At 38.5% G+C, this 19,786-nt stretch overlaps 1 protein-coding gene across 1 annotated transcript in view; it reads right to left on the bottom strand.

The window, feature by feature from the left end:
• emx3 (empty spiracles homeobox 3) overlaps nt 1–19,786 on the bottom strand; it is a 65,545-nt gene that overhangs the window by 39,831 nt on the left and 5,928 nt on the right. The window contains exon 2 of the mRNA XM_088080706.1: nt 10,132–10,316. Within this exon, the coding sequence (XP_087936832.1) occupies nt 10,132–10,316 (185 nt within the window). The remainder of the gene's footprint in view (nt 1–10,131; nt 10,317–19,786) is intronic.

Raw genomic sequence — 19,786 nt, 5'->3', positions numbered from 1 at the left:
ACTATAGCCTTGCTTTTTGGGTCATTTTTTTCAACATTTCAAAATATGGCCTTTTTGTCAGTTTTTGCAACATTCTATGCTATAGCGTGTCTTTGCACGCTATTTAATGCAGTTTTAAGGTATTTCCAGCTGTTTTTGGGACATGTCATTTTTTGACATTTTTGCCATACTATAGCCTTGCTTTTTGAGCCATTTTTTCAAAATGTCAAAATGTGTTGTTTTTGTCCGTTTTTGCAAAATTCTACACTATAGCCTGTCTTTGCACGCTATTTAATGCACTTTTAAGGTGTTTCCAGCTGTTTTTGGGACATGTCATTTTTTGACATTTTTGCCATACTATAGCCTTGCTTTTTGGGTCATTTTTTTCAACATTTCAAAATATGGCCTTTTTGTCAGTTTTTGCAACATTCTATGCTATAGCGTGTCTTTGCACGCTATTTAATGCAGTTTTAAGGTATTTCCAGCTGTTTTTGGGACATGTCATTTTTTGACATTTTTGCCATACTATAGCCTTGCTTTTTGGGCCATTTTTTCAAAATGTCAAAATATGTTGTTTTTGTCCGTTTTTGCAAAAATTCTACACTATAGCGTGTCTTTGCACGCTATTTAATGCACTTTTAAGGTGTTTCCAGCTGTTTTTGGGACACGTCATTTTTTGACATTTTTGCCATACTATAGCCTTGCTTTCTGGGTCATCTTTTCAACATTCCAAAATATGGCGTTTTTGTCCGTTTTTGCAACGTTCTTTGCTATGGCGTGTCTTTGCACGCTATTAAATGCAGTATTAAGGTATTTCCAGCTGTTTTTGGGACACGTCATTTTTTGACATTTTTTCCATACTATAGCCTTGCTTTTTGGGCCATTTTTCCGACATTCCAAAATATGACGTTTTTGTCAGTTTTTGCAAAATTCTATGCTATGGCGTGTCTTTGCACGCTATTTAATGCACTTTTAAGGTGTTTCCAGCTGTTTTTGGGACACGTCATTTTTTGACATTTTTGCCATACTATAGCCTTGCTTTTTGGGTCATTTTTTTCAACACATCAAAATATGGCGTTTTTGTCCGTTTTTGCAACATTCTATGCTATGGCGTGTCTTTGCACGCTATTAAATGCACTTTTAAGGTGTTTCCAGCTGTTTTTGGGACATGTCATTTTCTGACATTTTTGCCATACTATAGCCTTGCTTTTTGGGCCATTTTTTTCAACATTTCAAAATATGGCGTTTTTGTCCGTTTTTGCAACATTCTATGCTATGGCGTGTCTTTGCACGCTATTTAATGCACTTTTAAGGTGTTTCCAGCTGTTTTTGTGACATGTTATTTTTTGACATTTTTGCCATACTATAGCCTTGTTTTTTGGGTTATATTTTTCAACATTTCAAAATATGACGTTTTTGTCCATTTTTGCAACATTCTATGCTATGGCGTGTCTTTGCACGCTATTTACTGCAGTTTTATGGTGTTTTCACCTTTTTTTGGGACATGTCATTTTTTGACATTTTTGCCATACTATAGCCTTGCTTTTTGGGTCATTTTTTCAAAATGTCAAAATATGTTGTTTTTGTCCGTTTTTGCAACATTCTATACTATAGCGTGTCTTTGCACGCTATTTAATGCACTTTTAAGGTGTTTCCAGCTGTTTTTGGGACATGTCATGTTTTGACATTTTTGCCATACTATAGCCTTGCTTTCTGGGTTATTTTTTTCAACATATCAAAATATGGCGTTTTTGTCCGTTTTTGCAACGTTCTTTGCTATGGCGTGTCTTTGCACGCTATTTACTGCAGTTTTATGGTGTTTTCACCTTTTTTTGGGACATGTCATTTTTTGACATTTTTGCCATACTATAGCCTTGCTTTTTGGGTCATTTTTTCGACATTCCAAAAATGGCCTTTTTGTCGGTTTTTGCAACATTATACGCTGTGGCGTGTCTTTGCACGCTATTAAATGCAGTTTTAAGGTATGTCCAGCTGTTTTTGTGACATGTTATTTTTTTGACATTTTTGCCATACTGTAGCCTTGCTTTTTGGGTAATTTTTTCGACACTCCAAAGTATGGTGTTGTTGTCCGTTTTTCCAACATTCTCTGCTATAGCGTGTCTTTGCACGCTATTTAATGCACTTTTAGGTGTTTTCACCTTTTTTTGGGACATGTCATTTTTTGCCATTTTTGCCATACTATAGCCTTGCTTTTTGGCCATTTTTTCGACATTCCAAAATATGATGTCTTTGTCCATATTGGCAAAATTCTATGCTATGGCGTGTCTTTGCACGCTATTTAATGAACTTTTAAGGTGTTTCCAGCTGTTTTTGGGACATGTTATTTTTTGACATTTTTGCCATACTATAGCCTTGCTTTTTGAGTTATTTTTTTCAACATTTCAAAATATGGCCTTTTTATTCCGTTTTTGCAACATTCTATGCTATGGCGTGTCTTTGCACGCTATTTAATGCCGTTTTTAGGTGTTTTCACCTTTTTTTGGGACATGTCATGTTTTGACTTTTTTGCCATACTATAGCCTTGCTTTTTGGGCCATTTTTTTCAACATTTCAAAATATAGCATTTTTGTCCGTTTTTGCAAAATTCTATGCTATGGCGTGTCTTTGCACGGTATTAAATGCAGTTTTAAGGTATGTTCAGCTGTTTTTGGGACATGTCATTTTTTGACATTTTTTCCATACTATAGCCTTGCTTTTTGGGCCATTTTTTCAACATTTCAAAATATGTTGTTTTTGTCTGTTTTTGCAAAATTCTATACTATGGCGTGTCTTTGCACGCTATTTAATGCACTTTTAAGGTGTTTCCAGCTGTTATTGGGACACGTCATTTTTTGACAATTTTGCCATACTATAGCCTTGCTTTTTGGGCCATTTTTTCAAAATTTCAAAATATGTTGTTTTTGTCCGTTTTTGCAAAATTCTATACTATGGCGTGTCTTTGCACGCTATTTAATGCAGTTTTATGGTGTTTTCACCTTTTTTTGGGACATGTCATTTTTTTACATTTTTGCCATACTATAGCCTTGCTTTTTGGGTTATTTTTTTCAACATTTCAAAATATGGCCTTTTTGTCGGTTTTTGCAACATTGTTTGCTGTGGCGTGTCTTTGCACGCTATTTAATGCACTTTAAAGGTGTTTCCAGCTGTTTTTGGGACATGTCATTTTTTGACATTTTTGCCATACTATAGCCTTGCTTTTTGGGCCATTTTTTTCAGCATTTCAAAATATGGTGTTTTTTGCAGTTTTTGCAACATTCAATGCTATGGCGTGTTTTGGCACGCTATTTGATGCAGTTTTAAGGGTTTTTTTAGCTGTTTTTGTGACATGTTATTTTTTGACATTTTTGCCATACTATAGCCTTGCTTTTTGGGCCATTTTTTTCAACATTTCAAAATATAGCATTTTTGTCCGTTTTTGCAAAATTCTATGCTATGGCGTGTCTTTGCACAGTATTAAATGCAGTTTTAAGGTATGTCCAGCTGTTTTTGGGACATGTCATTTTTTGACATTTTTGCCATACTATAGCCTTGCTTTTTGGGCCATTTTTTCAAAATTTCAAAATATGTTGTTTTTGTCCGTTTTTGCAAAATTCTATACTATGGCGTGTCTTTGCACGCTATTTAATGCACTTTTAAGGTGTTTCCAGCTGTTATTGGGACACGTCATTTTTTGACAATTTTGCCATACTATAGCCTTGCTTTTTGGGCCATTTTTTCAAAATGTCAAAATATGTTGTTTTTGTCTGTTTTTGCAAAATTCTATACTATGGCTTGTCTTTGCATGCTTTTAATGCAGTTTTAAGGTGTTTCCAGCTGTTTTTGGGACATGTCATTTTTTGACATTTTTGCCATACTATAGCCTTGCTTTTTGGGTTATTTTTTTCAACATTTCAAAATATGGCCTTTTTGTCGGTTTTTGCAACATTGTATGCTGTGGCGTGTCTTTGCACGCTATTTAATGCACTTTAAAGGTGTTTCCAGCTGTTTTTGGGACATGTCATTTTTTGACATTTTTGCCATACTATAGCCTTGCTTTTTGGGCCATTTTTTTCAGCATTTCAAAATATGGTGTTTTTTGCAGTTTTTGCAACATTCAATGCTATGGCGTGTTTTGGCACGCTATTTGATGCAGTTTTAAGGGTTTTTTTAGCTGTTTTTGGGACATGTCATTTTTTGACAATTTTTGCCATACTATAGCCTTGCTTTTTGGCCATTTTTTCGACATTCCAAAATATGGCCCTTTTGTCCGTTTTCTCAAAATTCTATACTATGGTGTGTCTTTGCACGCTATTTAATGCAGTTTTAAGGTATTTCCAGCTGTTTTTGTGACATGTTATTTTTTGACATTTTTGCCATACTATAGCCTTGCTTTTTGGGCCATTTTTTCAAAATTTCAAAATATGTTGTTTTTGTCCGTTTTTGCAAAATTCTATGCTTTGGCGTGTCTTTGCACGCTTTTAATGCAGTTTTAAGGTGTTTCCAGCTGTTTTTGGGACATGTCATTTTTTGACATTTTTGCCATACTATAGCCTTGCTTTTTGGGTTATTTTTTTCAACATTTCAAAATATGGCGTTTTTGTCTGTTTTTGCTAAATTCTATGCTATGGCTTGTTTTGGCATGCTATTCAATGCAGTTTTAAGGCATTTCCAGCTGTTTTTGAGAAATGTCATTTTTTGCTTTTTTGGGTCATTTTTTTGACATTCCAAAATATGGCGTTTTTGTCAGTTTTTTCAACATTCTCTGTTATGGCATGTTTTGGCACGCTATTTGATGCAGTTTTAAGGTGTTTCCAGCTGTTTTTGGGACATGTCATTTTTTGACATTTTTGCCATACTATAGCCTTGCTTTTTGGGCCATTTTTTTCAACATTTCAAAATATGGCGTTTTTGTCCATTTTTGCTAAATTCTATGCTATGGCGTGTTTTGGCACGCTATTCAATGCAGTATTAAGGTGTTTTCACCTTTTTTTGGGACATGTCATCTTTCGTTTTTTCGATTTCGTTTTTCCAACATTCTATGCTATAGCGTGTTTCTGCCTGCTATTTAATGCTGTTTTATTTAGTTTTCTGCGGTTTTTTGAACACGTTATTTTTTTAATATTTTTGCCATGCAATAGCCTTTTTTCTTGGGTCATTTTTTTGACATTCCAGAATATTTTTTTTTTTGCCTGTTTTTTCAGCGTTCTATGCTATGGCATGTCTCTGCACGCCATTTAATGCAGTTTTGAGGTTTTTTCAGTTGCTTTTGGGACACATCATATTTTCGTCCAACCATCCATCATTCTTTTTCTGCTTATCCGGAGTTGGGTCGCAGGGGCAGCAACCTAAACAGGGAAGCGCAGACTTCCCTCTCCCCGGCCACTTCGTCCAGCTCTTCCTGGGGGATCCTGAGGCGTTCCCAGGCCAGCTGAGAGACATAGTCTCTGTAGCATGTCCTGGGTCTTCCCCGGGGCCTCCTACCAGTGTGATGTGTCCTGAACACCTCACCAGGGAGGCGTCCAGAAGACATCCTTATTAGATGCCTGAGCCACCTCATCTGGCTCTTCTCAACACAGAGGAGCAGCGGCTCTACTCCGAGCTCCTCCCGGATGACCGAGCTTCTCGCCCTATCTCTAAGGGAGAGCCCAGCCACCCTACGGAGGAAGCTCATTTCGGCCGCTTGTACCCGCGATCTTGTTCTTTCGGTCACTGACCAAAGCTCGTGACCGTAGGTGAGGGTAGAAACAAAGATCGACCGGTAAATCAAGAGCTTTGCCTTTCGGCTCAGCTCCCTCTTCACCACGACAGATCGGTGCAGAGTCAGACTGTCGACTGTCAATCTCCCGCTCCATCCTTCCCTCACTCGTGAACAAGACCCCGAGGTACTTAAAGTCCTCCACTTGGGGCAGGATTTCGTCCCCAATCTGGAGGGGGCACTCCACCCTTTTCTGAACCATGACCTCAGATTTGGAGGTGCTGATTCTCATCGCTGATTCATACTCGGCTGCGAACGGATCCAGTGAGAGCTGAAGGTCACGGCCTGATGAAGCCAACAGGACCACATCATCTGCAAAAAGCAGCGACCCAATGCTGAGGTCACCAAACCGGACCCCCTCAACACCCTGGCTGCGCCTAGAAATTCTGTCCATAAAAGTTGTGAAGTTTGGCCTACCGGTACCTGTCTGCTGCCTCGGGAGTCCCACAGGCCAAGAAGGCCCGATAGGACTCCTTCTTCAGCTTGACGGCACCCCTCACTGCCGGGGTCCACCAACGGGTTCGGCTGTTGCCGCCCCAACAGGCAGCGATCGGCCACCTCAACAATGGAGGCACAGAACATAGACCACTCGGACTCAGTGTCCCCCGCCTCCCCCGGGACATGGTCGAAGCTCTCCCGGAGGTGGGAGTTGAAGCTCCTTCTGACGGGAGACTCTGCCAGACGTTCCCAGCAGACCCTCACAATGCGTTTGGGTCTGCCAGGTCTGACCGGCGTCCTCCCCCACCATCGGAGCCAACTCACCACCAGGTGGTGATCGGTTGACAGCTCCGCCCCTCTCTTCACCTTCCCATTTTTGCCATACTATTGCCTTGCTTTTTGGGTAATTTTTTCCGACATTCCAAAATACGGTGTTTTTGTCCGTTTTTGCAGCATTCTCTGCTATGTCGCATCTCAGCACACTAATGCAATTTTAAGGTGTCTTAAGCTGTTTTTGGGACGTGTCATTTTTTCACATTTTTGCCATATTATAGCCTTGCTTTTTTGGTCATTTTTTCAACATGCCATGCTATGGCTTGTTGAACTTTCTATGCTATGGCGTGTCTCAGCACGCTATTTTATGCATTGTTACTGTGTATTTTAATGATTATGCAGCCTCCATAGTTAGTTCAAGGCTCTATGTCTACCTCAAACAAATACCTACCTATTTATGGTGATGTCTTAGTGCCTGCACGTTGACCACGGATACCTGAGCTGGACCAGGGCCAATAAATTTAGCAACTCAAACACATGCCTCATTTGTCAAAAGAAGTCTAGTACCTGACATGTTATTGATACCTACCATCTACGTCACGGTATTGCATAAATACTGCTGCCTTTCTGTGGTGTCGGTGTCAGCCAGCTTTCTATGTTCTGTTTCAGTTAGTCTGCGTTTAGTCATGTCTCTGTCGAGGCTGACCCGAGCGCTCGCCTTTGTTGTAATTGTCCTCATTCGTAGTCTTCATTTTAGTTTGTCATCATACTCATCTTTGTACTCATCTTCATTTATGTTGTACTTGTTTATTGTGCTTATGTTCATTGTAATTGTCATTTTAATTGTATACTCATACTTTTACTCATATTAAACGTGAGCTCATTGAAGCTTGAACAGGTGTCTACATCCTTCAGAAGATGCTTCAGATGCCATTTTTGACATTTTTGCCATACTATAGCCTTGCTTTTTGGGTCATTTTTTTACATGCCATATTATGATATTTTTTGACATTTTTGCAACGTTCTATGCTATGATGTGTCTCAGCACGCTATTTTATGCAGTTTCCAGCTGTTTTCAGCTGTTTTGGGGAAATGTCATTTTTTTTGACAATTTTCGCCATACTATAGCTTTGCTTTTTTGGTCATTTTTTATTTGCCTAATTATGGTGTTTTTGGCTGTTGTTCAACATTCTGTGCTATAGTGTTTCTTGGCACACTATTTTATGTGGTTTTCAGCTGTTTTTGGGACATGTCATTTTTTGACACTATTCACCATACTATAGTTTCTTTTTGGTCGTTTTTTCGACAAGCCATATTATGGTGTTTTTGGACATTTTTGCAACGTTCTATTATAGCTAATAGAGAAACATCATGGCATTCACTGTCCAAAAAAAGACCAAAACAGTAGTCTATTAGTCTAGGGGAAAAAAGTCAAATTCTGATATGTTGAAAAAACAGCTAATAACAACATATTATATCTTGTGATGACAAGTAATAGCATTCAACGTTAAAAAAAGGCCAAAAAGGTCATAATATAGCATTAAGAGAAAATGATCAAAAATGCCATATTATAGTATGGCGAGAAATTGTCATATTATCACATGATGAAAAAAGGGCTTAAAAAGACATATTATAATATATATATTATATATTATTTCGAAAAACACCCCAAAACATTATTATATATCATGTTGAAAAATTGATTGATCGAAAATGCCATACTATAGTTTGGCAAAAAAATCTAATTTTGTTGAAAAAAGGGCTGAGAACAACATATTATAGCTAATAGAGACAGGTCATTGTATTCAATGTCTAAAAAAAGGCCATAAATGTCATAATATTGCATGTTGGAAAAAATAACCAAAAATGCCATACTGTAGTATGGCGAAAAATGTCAAATTTTGACATGTTGAAAAAAGAGTGAAAAAGACATATCAAAGCTAATAGTCACGTCATAGTAATCAATATCCAAAAAAAGGCCAAAAACATCATAATAGAACATGTTGAAAAAATTACCGAAAATGCCATACTATCATATGATGAAAAATGTCAAATTTTGACATGTTGAAAATGAAAAAAAATGAAAAAACAGCTGAAAACAACATATTGTAGCTAATTGAGACACGTCATAGCATACAAAGTCAAAAAAAAACCCGAAAACATCCAGTGTAGCATGTCACAAAAAATACTGAAAATGCCATAATACCGTATGGGCATGGAAACGAGATATTATAGCTCAGAGAGACCCGTCATAGCATTGAATGTTGAAAAAAAAGGCCAAACACGTCATAAAATAGCATGTCGTCGAAAATTCCACCGGAAAGACATACTATAGGATGTGGTCCAACATTGCCCCGACACATACTATTCCATATCGTCCAAAATCAACCAGAAAGTCATACTATAGCATGTTTTCCAAAATACCACCAAAAAGTCATACTATAGCATGTCATACAAAAGAGCATAAAGAAAGTCATACTAAAGCATGTCGTCCGAAATACCATAGAAAAGTCATACTATAGCATATAGTCCAAAATGCCACAAAAAGTCATACTATAACTTTGTCCAAATTAGCAAGAAAAAAAGTGATATTATAGCATGTCGTCCAAAATAGCATAAAAAGTCATACTATAGCATGTGGTCCAAATACCACCAAAAAGTCATACTAAAGAATGTCATTGAAAATCACACTAAAAATATGTACTAAAGCATGTTGTCTGAAATAGCACCAAAGAGTCAGACTATAGCATGTCATCCAAAATGTCACTAAAAAGTCATGCTATAGCTTGTCTTTCAAAATCGCACCAAAAAATCATACTTTATGATGTCGCCCAAAGTACCACCAAAAAGTCATATAGCGTCTTGTCCTACATTGCCCCAAAAACTAATACTATAGCTTGATGTCCAAAATCGCCGCAAAAATTCATACTAAACCATATTGTCCAAAGTCTCTCCAAAACATCATATTATAACATGCGGTCCAAGATACCAACAAAAATCGGTACTGTAGCATGTCTTCAGTAATATCATCAAATATTCATACTATAGCATGTCGTCCAAAATAGCACCAAAAAGTCATACTATAGCATGTTGAGCAAAAGACTACCAAAATGTCATACTAAAGCATATTGTCCAAAAACACACCAAAAAGTCATACTATCGCATGTCTTCCTAAGCGACTTTGGGTTCCAAAAAAACGCCATATAAATACAATGCATTATTAAATCCCACCAAAAAGTCATATGCGTGTTGTCCAAAAAAGGTCATCCCATAGCATTTTGTCCAAAATAGCACCAAAATGTTATGGCATAGCAAGACATCCAAAAAAGTACAGAAAAGTCACAGTATTCCATCCATTTTGTTCCTCTAATCCGGGCCGGGTCATGAGGCCAAAGGCAAAGTATTCCAGACGTGCCTCTCCACAGCAACACATTCCAGCTCGTCCTCTGGGATCCCGAGCCGTCCCCAGACCAGATGAAGTATATAATCCCTCCGGTGCGTTCTGGATCTTCCCCGGGGCAAACTACCCGTCGGACAAGCTTAGAACACCTCCAGCAGGAGGCGTCCTGATCAGATGGCTTAACCACCTAAACTGGCCCCTTTTCACCCAGCGGCTCCAGTATGAGCCCCTAGCATGTTTTCCACAAAAGCATGTTTAAATAAAGACATTTTCCCATCACGCCTACCTGCGTCTCCGTTAGACACAACCCGCTGGCCAGCTGCTTCCTCTCGGCTCCGACGACGTAGTGATTCTTCTCGAAGGCTCGTTCTAGACGCAGCAGTTGGGAGGGCGAGAACGCCGTCCGGATTCTTTTGGGTTTTCTGGAGAACGGACCGTGAAGCAGCAGGTTCTCCGGACTGCTGTCGTCCCCTGAACACAAACAAACAAACAAACAAACAAACAAACAAACAAACAAACAAACACAGTGATCAACAAACAAAAACCTGCAGGTTCACAGAGGCACAAACCGAGGACAATAATGTCAGACGAGGTGAAGAAAGAAAACAGACAAAACGAAGGTCTCAAAGACATTTCTTCCTCTGCTGTGAACTGAATCACTGCAGGACAAGTATTCAGATGTTTACAGCATTAAAGTACTAATACTACTACTACTCATACAACACCGTGAAAATAATCCAACACAAGTAAAAGTATGAACTGAGCAGTATTCACTTGTCATTTTTAAGTTGTTACAACTTAAAAATGACTTTAACACAATAAACTTGGTTTAAAGAAGTTGCTAAAACTTAAAAAGATTGATTTAATTAAAGTTAAATCATTTTTAACCCTTTGTAACCTGAGATAATTGTTTCGAGCCCTTTCAAAGACGTGAAGAGGGCAATGAGTAACAAAAGAAAAGGCCCAAAAATGTAACAAGACATTGGTAAATAAATAATATATGTATAATAAATATTTTTTTAAACTGAAAATTAGTTTGATTGTTTTTTTATTAAAAAAGAAAGAAAGAAATTAGAGTCAACACATGCTTAAAAAGTTATAATAATTGTGTAACATTATTTTAAATATGTTATTATGATAATTAGAATTAAAGTTTTTCTCCAGCTTTTACCTTTTTCACTGGACTTTTATCATAGCTTCTATTTTTTAAATAAAGTTCTAAATCTCATCATTTCTTGCAATTTGTGGAACGTTTTCTGCCAAGTTGCTCATTGCAATTATTATCATGTTTTTTAAAAAGAAGTTTTGACAAATACGTACACAAAATTAAGTAAATATAAGTACATTTAATATTTCATAAAATTAACACAAACTCAGATATATGTTTTTGGTTTCCCAGATTTAGTTTTGACTAATGTGATTGTGAAAAAAAATAATAAATTAACCCCTGAGAGGGAGGAGAAGGGAGAATCAGAACAACAGCAGTGTGTGTGTGTGTGTGTGTGTGTGTGTGTGTGACTCAGCGTTTCACTACAATGATGATGATGTCATTTCTATTTTTTAACCAAAATCTGGGACAGCTGACACCATCGAGGTTAAAAAAAAACAAAACGTCTCATTCACAGAAACAAGAATCTGATTCGGATCCGATTGTGTTTTGTTTCTTTTTGTTTGTTTCGGTTTCAGTTTTCACGCCACGACATCATGACCACGTCTGCTGTGATGAAACTTTAATAGGTGACGTTTAGAAAAACCTCAAATATACACAAGAATAAATAAAAAGGGAGGAAAACTGGGTGACGTATATCAGAGAGAAGAAAGAAACAGTTATTTATCTAAACTTTGATCCACCATAGCGCGTCTGTCCCTGAGACATTAATGAAGGCAGCGCCGTGAGCTCCTCTGCGCCTCCTTAAATATTATTCACGTGCTTGTGTTTTGTTTTCTTGCACTCTTAATAAACCGGTCAGTAACCATAACTTCTCCATGACTTTAGTTTGCAGGAACTTGCCCTTTAAATTCCAGCGTATCCGAACATCTCGTCAGAGACAGAACTACCAAACTAAAAGTTTAAGGTAAACTCCAGCTGAACCAGACACATCAAAAACACTGATAAATGTATTTATTTTATCATATTTATCATTTTCCTGCTGACGCACAGGTGAAATCTTGTCTGCAGGTTTTTATTAACCCTTTCAAACGCGGAGCAACGTCAGTTTTCTCGTGCTGCTTTCAGACGCTTCTCATGAGTATTTAAACATTTAAACCCTGAAAATTGGTACAATTACTTAACAACATTAAATAAAAGATAATGAGCATCTTGGTAAGTAATGTTCCACAAAATAAAATCAATTTGTGTTTATAGATTTTTTTCGAGAGGAAAGTGAGGAAAACTTTCTCAAAAAATTATAATTTTAAAATATGTCACAAAATAATTATAATTTTATTACTTTTTTATTTTTTCGTTAATTAATTTTCAGGCAGTTTTCTTGCACTTTTTATTAATGTCTTCCCACTTTTTGGAGTTGATTCTTCGTTGGTTGCATTTTGTTCAGGTTTTTTCACTGTGCCGGTTCACAGGTTTGATTCCTCGCCGCTGATGGACGGACGTTAAAGAGACATAAACTCATTTGTTTATCAGACGTTCAGTAAATCCGTCTGAATCAAAGTCGGTAAAAACGGTCGTTGTGTTTTTCTTTGTTTCGCTTTTGCTCCAAACCCTCATCCAACATTTGCTTCAGTTTTCTGACCGCTTATTGAAATCTCACGTGAACATCACAATCATATTTTACATAAAAACAAAGTTCTCCTCAACTGCTGCGGCTCAGCTGAAAGAGCCGCCGCCGTCGACACGCCGCACGCAAAAAAGTCGGTTGCTCGGCGGCTTCGAGGAAGCGAGGAGGACAATGATGGCGTGCAGAGAGGCGACACGCGCTCGTGCCTGCTAGCCGGCGTTAGCGTCTATAAAGTGATATTCATATGCAAAGTCGGAGTCGGGAGCCGTGGCTGACGCACGAGCTCGGCTTGCAAATGTGACGGTTGATTTCGGTTGAATTTCAAATGAGTCGAGACGACGCTTTAATGTAAATACGGCATCGAGTTTACAGGTCAAAGGTCAGAGGCGCCCGCCAGGTTTGGTTACAGTTCGAGGAATAAAAACATCGAGAAACACCGAACAACTCACACGATAAAAAAACTGAGAAAACAAAAAATAAAAATTCGTTTTCCATCAAACTGCAGAGAAACAGCTGAGCTCAAATTAAAGTAAATTAAACCAGCTGTTGCATAACGCTCTCAATTTACTTCAAATAATGAGAAAAACGTTATTTTCACGTAGAATCGGCTCAAACAAGACAACATCAGCGAGAACCGCAAACCCAGAATTCCCCTCAGAGGGGAGGGCCACAGCCCCCAGTGTTCGACAGGCGATCACGGCCCTGCCGCCATCACCGCCATCACCGCCATCGCCTCCATCGCCGCCATCGCCGCCATTGCCACCATCACCGCCATCACCGTCATCGCCGTCATCGCCGTCATCGCCGCTGCCAGCTCATCAGAGTGCTCGTCATGTGAACTGGCAGCAGCGACCTCTGTTGTTTGTTTATCGGTCAAATATCGCTTTAATCTGCAGACTCACTTCAGACCTGTAATCTACCCATGATGCAACAGTGCGATGGTGCAATGCAGCATATTTAAACCTGTGATGCGCCTCCAAAGACTGTTTACATCACCCAAAAAAAAGTCATATTAACAGATTAAAGTGAATAAAGCTGCAGACGCAGGCCTGTTTCACTGTGAAATTATTACTTTGTTCTCGTAAAAGAATGCTTTTTCTCATAAAATTAGGATTTTATTCCTCTAAAACTGTGATTTTACTCTCATAATATCATAACTTCATCCTAATTAAAATTATAAATTTATTCTCAAAATTATGACTTTATTCTCATAAAATTATGGCCTGGTTATATTATACATATATATATATATATATATATATATATATATATATATATATATAATATTATAGATATTATTTTCTTTATTTCCTTGTCAATACGTTCAAAATAAATAAAAATCAAATCAAAACAATATTTCTGTTTCTGTGACTGTATTTTTATTTTCAGTCTTTATATATTTATATATTTATTTATGATTTGATTTTTAGGTTGCTTTGCACTGACTTTCAATGACTACCACCCTGTTGCCCTCACACCCGTCATCATGAAGTGCTTCGAGAGACTGGTCCTACAGCACATCAAGGACTGCCTTCCCCCCACACTGGACCCGCACCAGTTCGCATACCGGGCGAACAGATCCACGGAGGACGCCATCGACATAGCTCTGCATGCAGTACTGTGTCACCTGGAACAGCAGCAGAGCTACGCCAGGATGCTCTTTGTGGATTACAGCTCGGCATTCAACACAATAATCCCGGACATTCTGACCACCAAACCGACCATCCTGGGCCTCCCTCCCCTCACATGCAGCTGGATCAAAGACTTTCTGACCGACAGACTCCAGACTGTGAGACTTGGCCCCCACTTCTCCTCCACCCGGACAGTTTCTTTCCGAGAGCCATCACCACCGTGAACTCTCACAAATAACCACCCCGGACACCACAACAGACAATAGACATTATACATCACATCCCTACCTCAATCCACCCGGTGCACACCCTAATTATCTTCCATGTGCAATATATTTCCCGTGCAATATATTTCTATCTGTGCAATATACTTCACATACTGTGCAATATGTCATGCAATACACCGAGTCGCTCTACTCATATTTATTATTTAACTTATACCTCCACACCCATGTACATAGCTGTATATAAGTCTATTTTTTTATTTTTATTTCTATCTCGTACTTAATTCTATAAAAAGCTTTTGTACTTTGCACTGAAGGAATGGAGAAGCTCTCCAATCTCGTTATACACTGTATAATGACAATAAAGAGCATTCTGATTCTGATTCTGACTACAGTTTATTTGTTTGCTGTTTACGACATCGAAGCCAACTTTTCCAATCAGATCAAAGGTAGGCTTTGTGCTGTGCTGTGCTGTGCTGTGCTGTGCTGTGCTGTGCTGTGCTGTGCTGTGCTGTGCTGTGCTGTGCTGTGCTGTGCTGTGCTGTGTTGTGTTGTGCTGTGCTGTGCTGTGTTGTGTTGTGCTGTGCTGTGTTGTGTTGTGCTGTGTTGTGCTGTGCTGTGTTGTGTTGTGTTGTGTTGTGTTGTGCTGTGTTGTGTTGTGTTGTGCTGTGCTGTGCTGTGTTGTGTTGTGTTGTGTTGTGCTGTGTTGTGTTGTGTTGTGCTGTGTTGTGTTGTGTTGTGTTGTGTGTGAGGATTAAAGTGCAGCTGGAGTCAAACAGCACTGCAAAGAAACTGCTGCTGCTGAGGAGAAATGAGACGAATTGCATCATTTAAACGTCGGCTGTCTCGAGTCTGCGTGTTTCACAAGTCTGTAATGACGTTTAGTTTGAAGGTTTTAACCCTTTAAACAACGGCAGCTGACAGACTGGAAGCAGGTAATGACAGCGTGCTGCAGACGAATGACAGCAAAGACTTCCTCACAGCAGCAGCAGCAGGTTTGAAGAGTCTCTGCTGCAGATTTTGTTTCTGCCGCAGAGATCTGAACAGAAACGGACACACAACTATCCCTCCTTTAAACTCCTGATTTTCTCCGTACAGCACTTTAAATTAAATAATTACACCTGCTAATTTTCTCCCCCTCGACTTCGTCTGCTGCATCACAGAAGCTGTTTTTCAAACTTTTAATGGTTGTAACTCGTGAAAGCTCATATTTCAAGAATAAAGTTGTAATTTTGAGGAGAGGAAAAGAAAGTCACAATTTATGATTAAAACCATAATTTTATGAGCCAAAAAGGTCACAGTATTACATTAGGGGGAGGAGAGAGGAGGAGGAGGAGGGAGGAGGTGAGAGGAGGAGAGAGAGGAGGAGGAGGAGAGTGAGAGGAGGAGGGTTGTTAGGGCAGATGGCACATCAGCCTCCCCTGGCACTGATAACAAGTCCAGACCTGTCAGAGTGTGTTTAACCTGAACACACACACACACACACACACACACACACACACACACACACACACACACACACACACACGTCATGTCACAGTTGTAATTGTGATTCATGGTACTCTGGAATAAGTTAACCCTTTGAAAGCTGAGCAGATTCTTTCAAAAACGTGGAGGGAAGATGACAAGAAAATTATGAAAATGTGGTCCAGAAGTGATCAAAAAAAGTTTTGAAAGTTACAAGAAAATTACATGAAAAAAGTACAATTTTTCTTCTTATATATATTTCTTCCTGTATAATTTATATATATATATATATATATATATATATATATACACACATACATATATATAGATATAGATATATATACATATATATATATATATATATAATATATTTACAGTATTATAATCACAAATATAGTTTTCTGTTAATTTTTGGATCATTTTCTTTTGATACTTTTTAAACCATTTTAGGTAATTTGTTGCCCTTTTACTAATTTCTTGCAATTGTGTGAAATGTTTAGCAAAGTCGCTGATAACCTTTTCCTATGTTTTTAAAAGAAGAATCAAACCAGTTTTTCAGGTGTTAAAGGGTTAAATAGCATGTAAAAATGTCGAGGGTTTCAAAGGGTCAATAATCCTCCTCTCCACACTCTCTGAGCTCGGCATCTCAGGTTCTGTCCTATGGTGGTTCAAGTCCTACCTCACAGGCAGATCCTTCAGAGTGTCATGGCGAGGAGAGGTGTCTAGGTCACATGGCCTATCGACAGGGGTTCCTCAGGGGTCGGTGCTTGGTCCCCTACTCTTCTCTCTGTACACCACCTCCCTCGGTGCCGTGATCCGCTCCCACGGTTTCTCCTACCACTGCTATGCTGATGACACTCAGCTCTTCCTCTCCTTTCCACCTGATGACAGAACGGTCTCAGCTCGGATATCAGCGTGTCTGGCTGATATCTCCACATGGATGAAGGAAGGCCACCTTCAGCTAAATCTGTCTAAGACCGAACTCATGGTCTTTCCAGCTTGTCCATCTGTTCAGCCTCGGATCAGTGTCCAACTAGACTCGAGCCTACTTGTGCCCACAAACTCAGCCAGAAACCTGGGTGTCATGATCGATGACCAACTGACCTTTAAGGTTCATGTGGCCTCAGTTTCTCGGTCTTGCCGTTATGCCCTCTACAACATCAGGAAGATCAGACCCTTCCTGACCCAACGGGCCACACAGCTTCTGGTTCAGGCTCTTGTGATCTCACGCATTGACTACTGCAACTCTCTTCTGGCAGGCCTCCCTGCATGCTCATTCAAACCTCTTCAGATGATCCAGAATGCAGCAGCACGTCTGGTCTTCAACCAGCCCAAAAGAGCACATGTCACCCCGCTGCTAATTTCTCTTCACTGGCTTCCAGTGGCAGCCAGAATCAAATTCAAAGCACTTCTCTTGGCTTCCAAATAATCACAAGAACTGCTCCAGCCTACCTGGAATCCCCGATCCAGGTCTACTCTCCTTCTCGCCCACTACGCTCTGCATGCGAAGACGCCTGGTGCTTCCAGCCCAGCACGGCTCTAAATCTCTAGCCAGACTCTTCTCTTCTGTTGTTCCCAAATGGTGGAACAAACTTCCAAACTCTGTGCGATCTGCTGAGTCCCTTTCTACTTTTAAGAGACAATTGAAAACTCAATTGTTCCGAGAACACCGAGGCACTTAACCCGACTCTTCTCCTCTTTGCCCTTTGGGGTAAATTAAGTCAGAAGGTCCAAAACCCAGCACCTAATGATTATCTAGCACTGACAAGGTTGTGTGATGTTGTATGTTGATTGTCATCGTAAGTAGTGATACTGATATTGAGATTGTTGAATCTCAGATGCTGAGATCACTACTGGTTATTACTTTGGTTTCCAAAAAAAGAAAAAAAAGAAAAAAAGGGGGGGGGGGGTTGTGCGGCACTTCTTCTGCCACCAGACGGCAATACCTGTGACCAATCACACCTGAAGTACTTTTTGCACTTACTGAAGGTTTTTTCCTTAAGTCTAAATTCTTGCTTGTGTTGTACGTCACTTTGGATAAAAGCGTCTGCTAAATGAAATTGTAGAATTGTAGAATTGTAATCGATTGCAAAAATCAAAACATGTAAACATGCAGTCGCTGCAGTTTGGAGCGACTCAAAGACGCTGCGACTTCAAAACGTCTGAATCCATTCAGAGACGGACAGAAACTAACTAAGAGCAGCCGGTCCAGACTGAGTCAAGCTCACGGAGCAACTCCGGAACCTCAGCTGCACTCAAGGACCCCAGGAGGCCCCTCAAGGACCCCAGGAGGCCCCTCAAGGACCCCAGGAGGCCCCTATTGGTAGTTTTTATCAGACTTGTAACAAAAACAGTGAGGGGTTAAAACCAAGAACAAAAGTTTTGATTGATTTATAGATTGACAGGAGACACACCGATCGCTTCATGTGTTGTGTCAATAAAGTTTGTTTGAATTGAGTCAGTATGATTGTTTTGTTGTGTTGTGTTGTGTTTTGTTGTTTTGTTTTGTTCTTTTGTTGTTTTGTTTTGGTTTGTTGTTTTGTTTTGTTTTATTATAATTTTTGTTTTGTTTTATTATAATTTTTGTTTTGTTTTGTTGTTTTGTTTTATTTTGTTGTTTTGTTTTGTTTTATTATAATTTTTTGTTTTGTTTTATTTTGTTGTTTTGTTTTGTTTTGCTTTATTTTGTTTTGTTTTGTTTTAATTTTGTATTTTGTTTTATTTTATTTTATTTTATTTTGTTTTGTTTTGTTTTATTATAATTTTTGTTTTGTTTTGTTTTGTTTTATTTTGTTGTTTTGTTTTATTTTGTTGTTTTGTTTTGTTTTATTTTGTTTTGTTTTAATTTTTTGTTTTATTTTATTTTGTTGTTTTGTTGTGTTGTGTTGTGTTGTGTTGTGTTGTGTTGTGTTGTGTTGTGTTGTGTTGTGTTGTGTTTTGCTCTATTTTGGTTTGTTTTGTTTTAATTTTTTGTTTTATTTTATTTTGTTGTGTTGTGTTGTGTTGTGTTGTGTTGTGTTGTGTTTTGCTCTATTTTGGTTTGTTTTGTTTTAATTTTTTGTTTTATTTTATTTTGTTGTTGTGTTGTGTTGTGTTGTGTTGTGTTGTGTTGTGTTGTGTTGTGTTGTGTTGTGTTGTGTTGTGTTGTGTTGTGTTGTGTTGTGTTGTGTTGTGTTGTGTTGTGTTGTGTTGTGTTGTGTTGTACCAGAACATGTTTATGAAATGTCAGTGTCTCTTTATCCTGTTTGGATGGCTAAAAAAAAAAGAAAGAACGCATGATATTAAAATAAAGTGAATAAATAGAAAATAAAGAATATTTAATTTAATAATATAATTGCGTGTGAGGTGTAAGAGGTGTATACTGTTGTTTTTAAGGATTTACTTCTCTAAGAGCCAATGAGCTGCGAGACGCAGACAGGAAGTTACGGAGAGACGGACTGACAAGTTGAGACAGATTTGACAGAAAAACAGCAGACGGCTGTCAAACACGCATCACTGCTGGTCTGCAGCCAATCACAGTCCAGAGTCAAACTTCCACAGCAACAAAACGTTTACTCTGTTTTTAAAGAAAGAAATTAAAAAGGGGACGTCTCATATTGACATTTTTAGAGAATCTGTATTTTTACACAAGAGAGAAGAAGGATATTTTATCCTGAGAATTTCCTAAAGTTTTATTATGTTTTTATTATTATTATTATTATTATTATTATTATTATTATTATTATTATTCAAAGCAGAGAATCAAACAGGCTCCGTCTGAAAACAAGTCTGGAGGGAATCTTAAAGTTAGATGAACATTATCGTTCAGTCACGTTAATATGATCAGTTTGAGTCCAAACAGGCTTTTAATGTGAAGAGCTTGTGTGTGTGTGTGTGTGTGTGTG

This window comes from Plectropomus leopardus, chromosome 8, assembly GCF_026936395.1.
Source record: "Plectropomus leopardus strain MGB_pleo_1.0 chromosome 8, ASM2693639v1, whole genome shotgun sequence".
Lineage (NCBI taxonomy): Eukaryota > Metazoa > Chordata > Actinopteri > Perciformes > Serranidae > Plectropomus > Plectropomus leopardus.
Note: the sequence above shows the minus strand (reverse complement) of the source record. Positions and strands in the feature narration are given on the sequence as shown.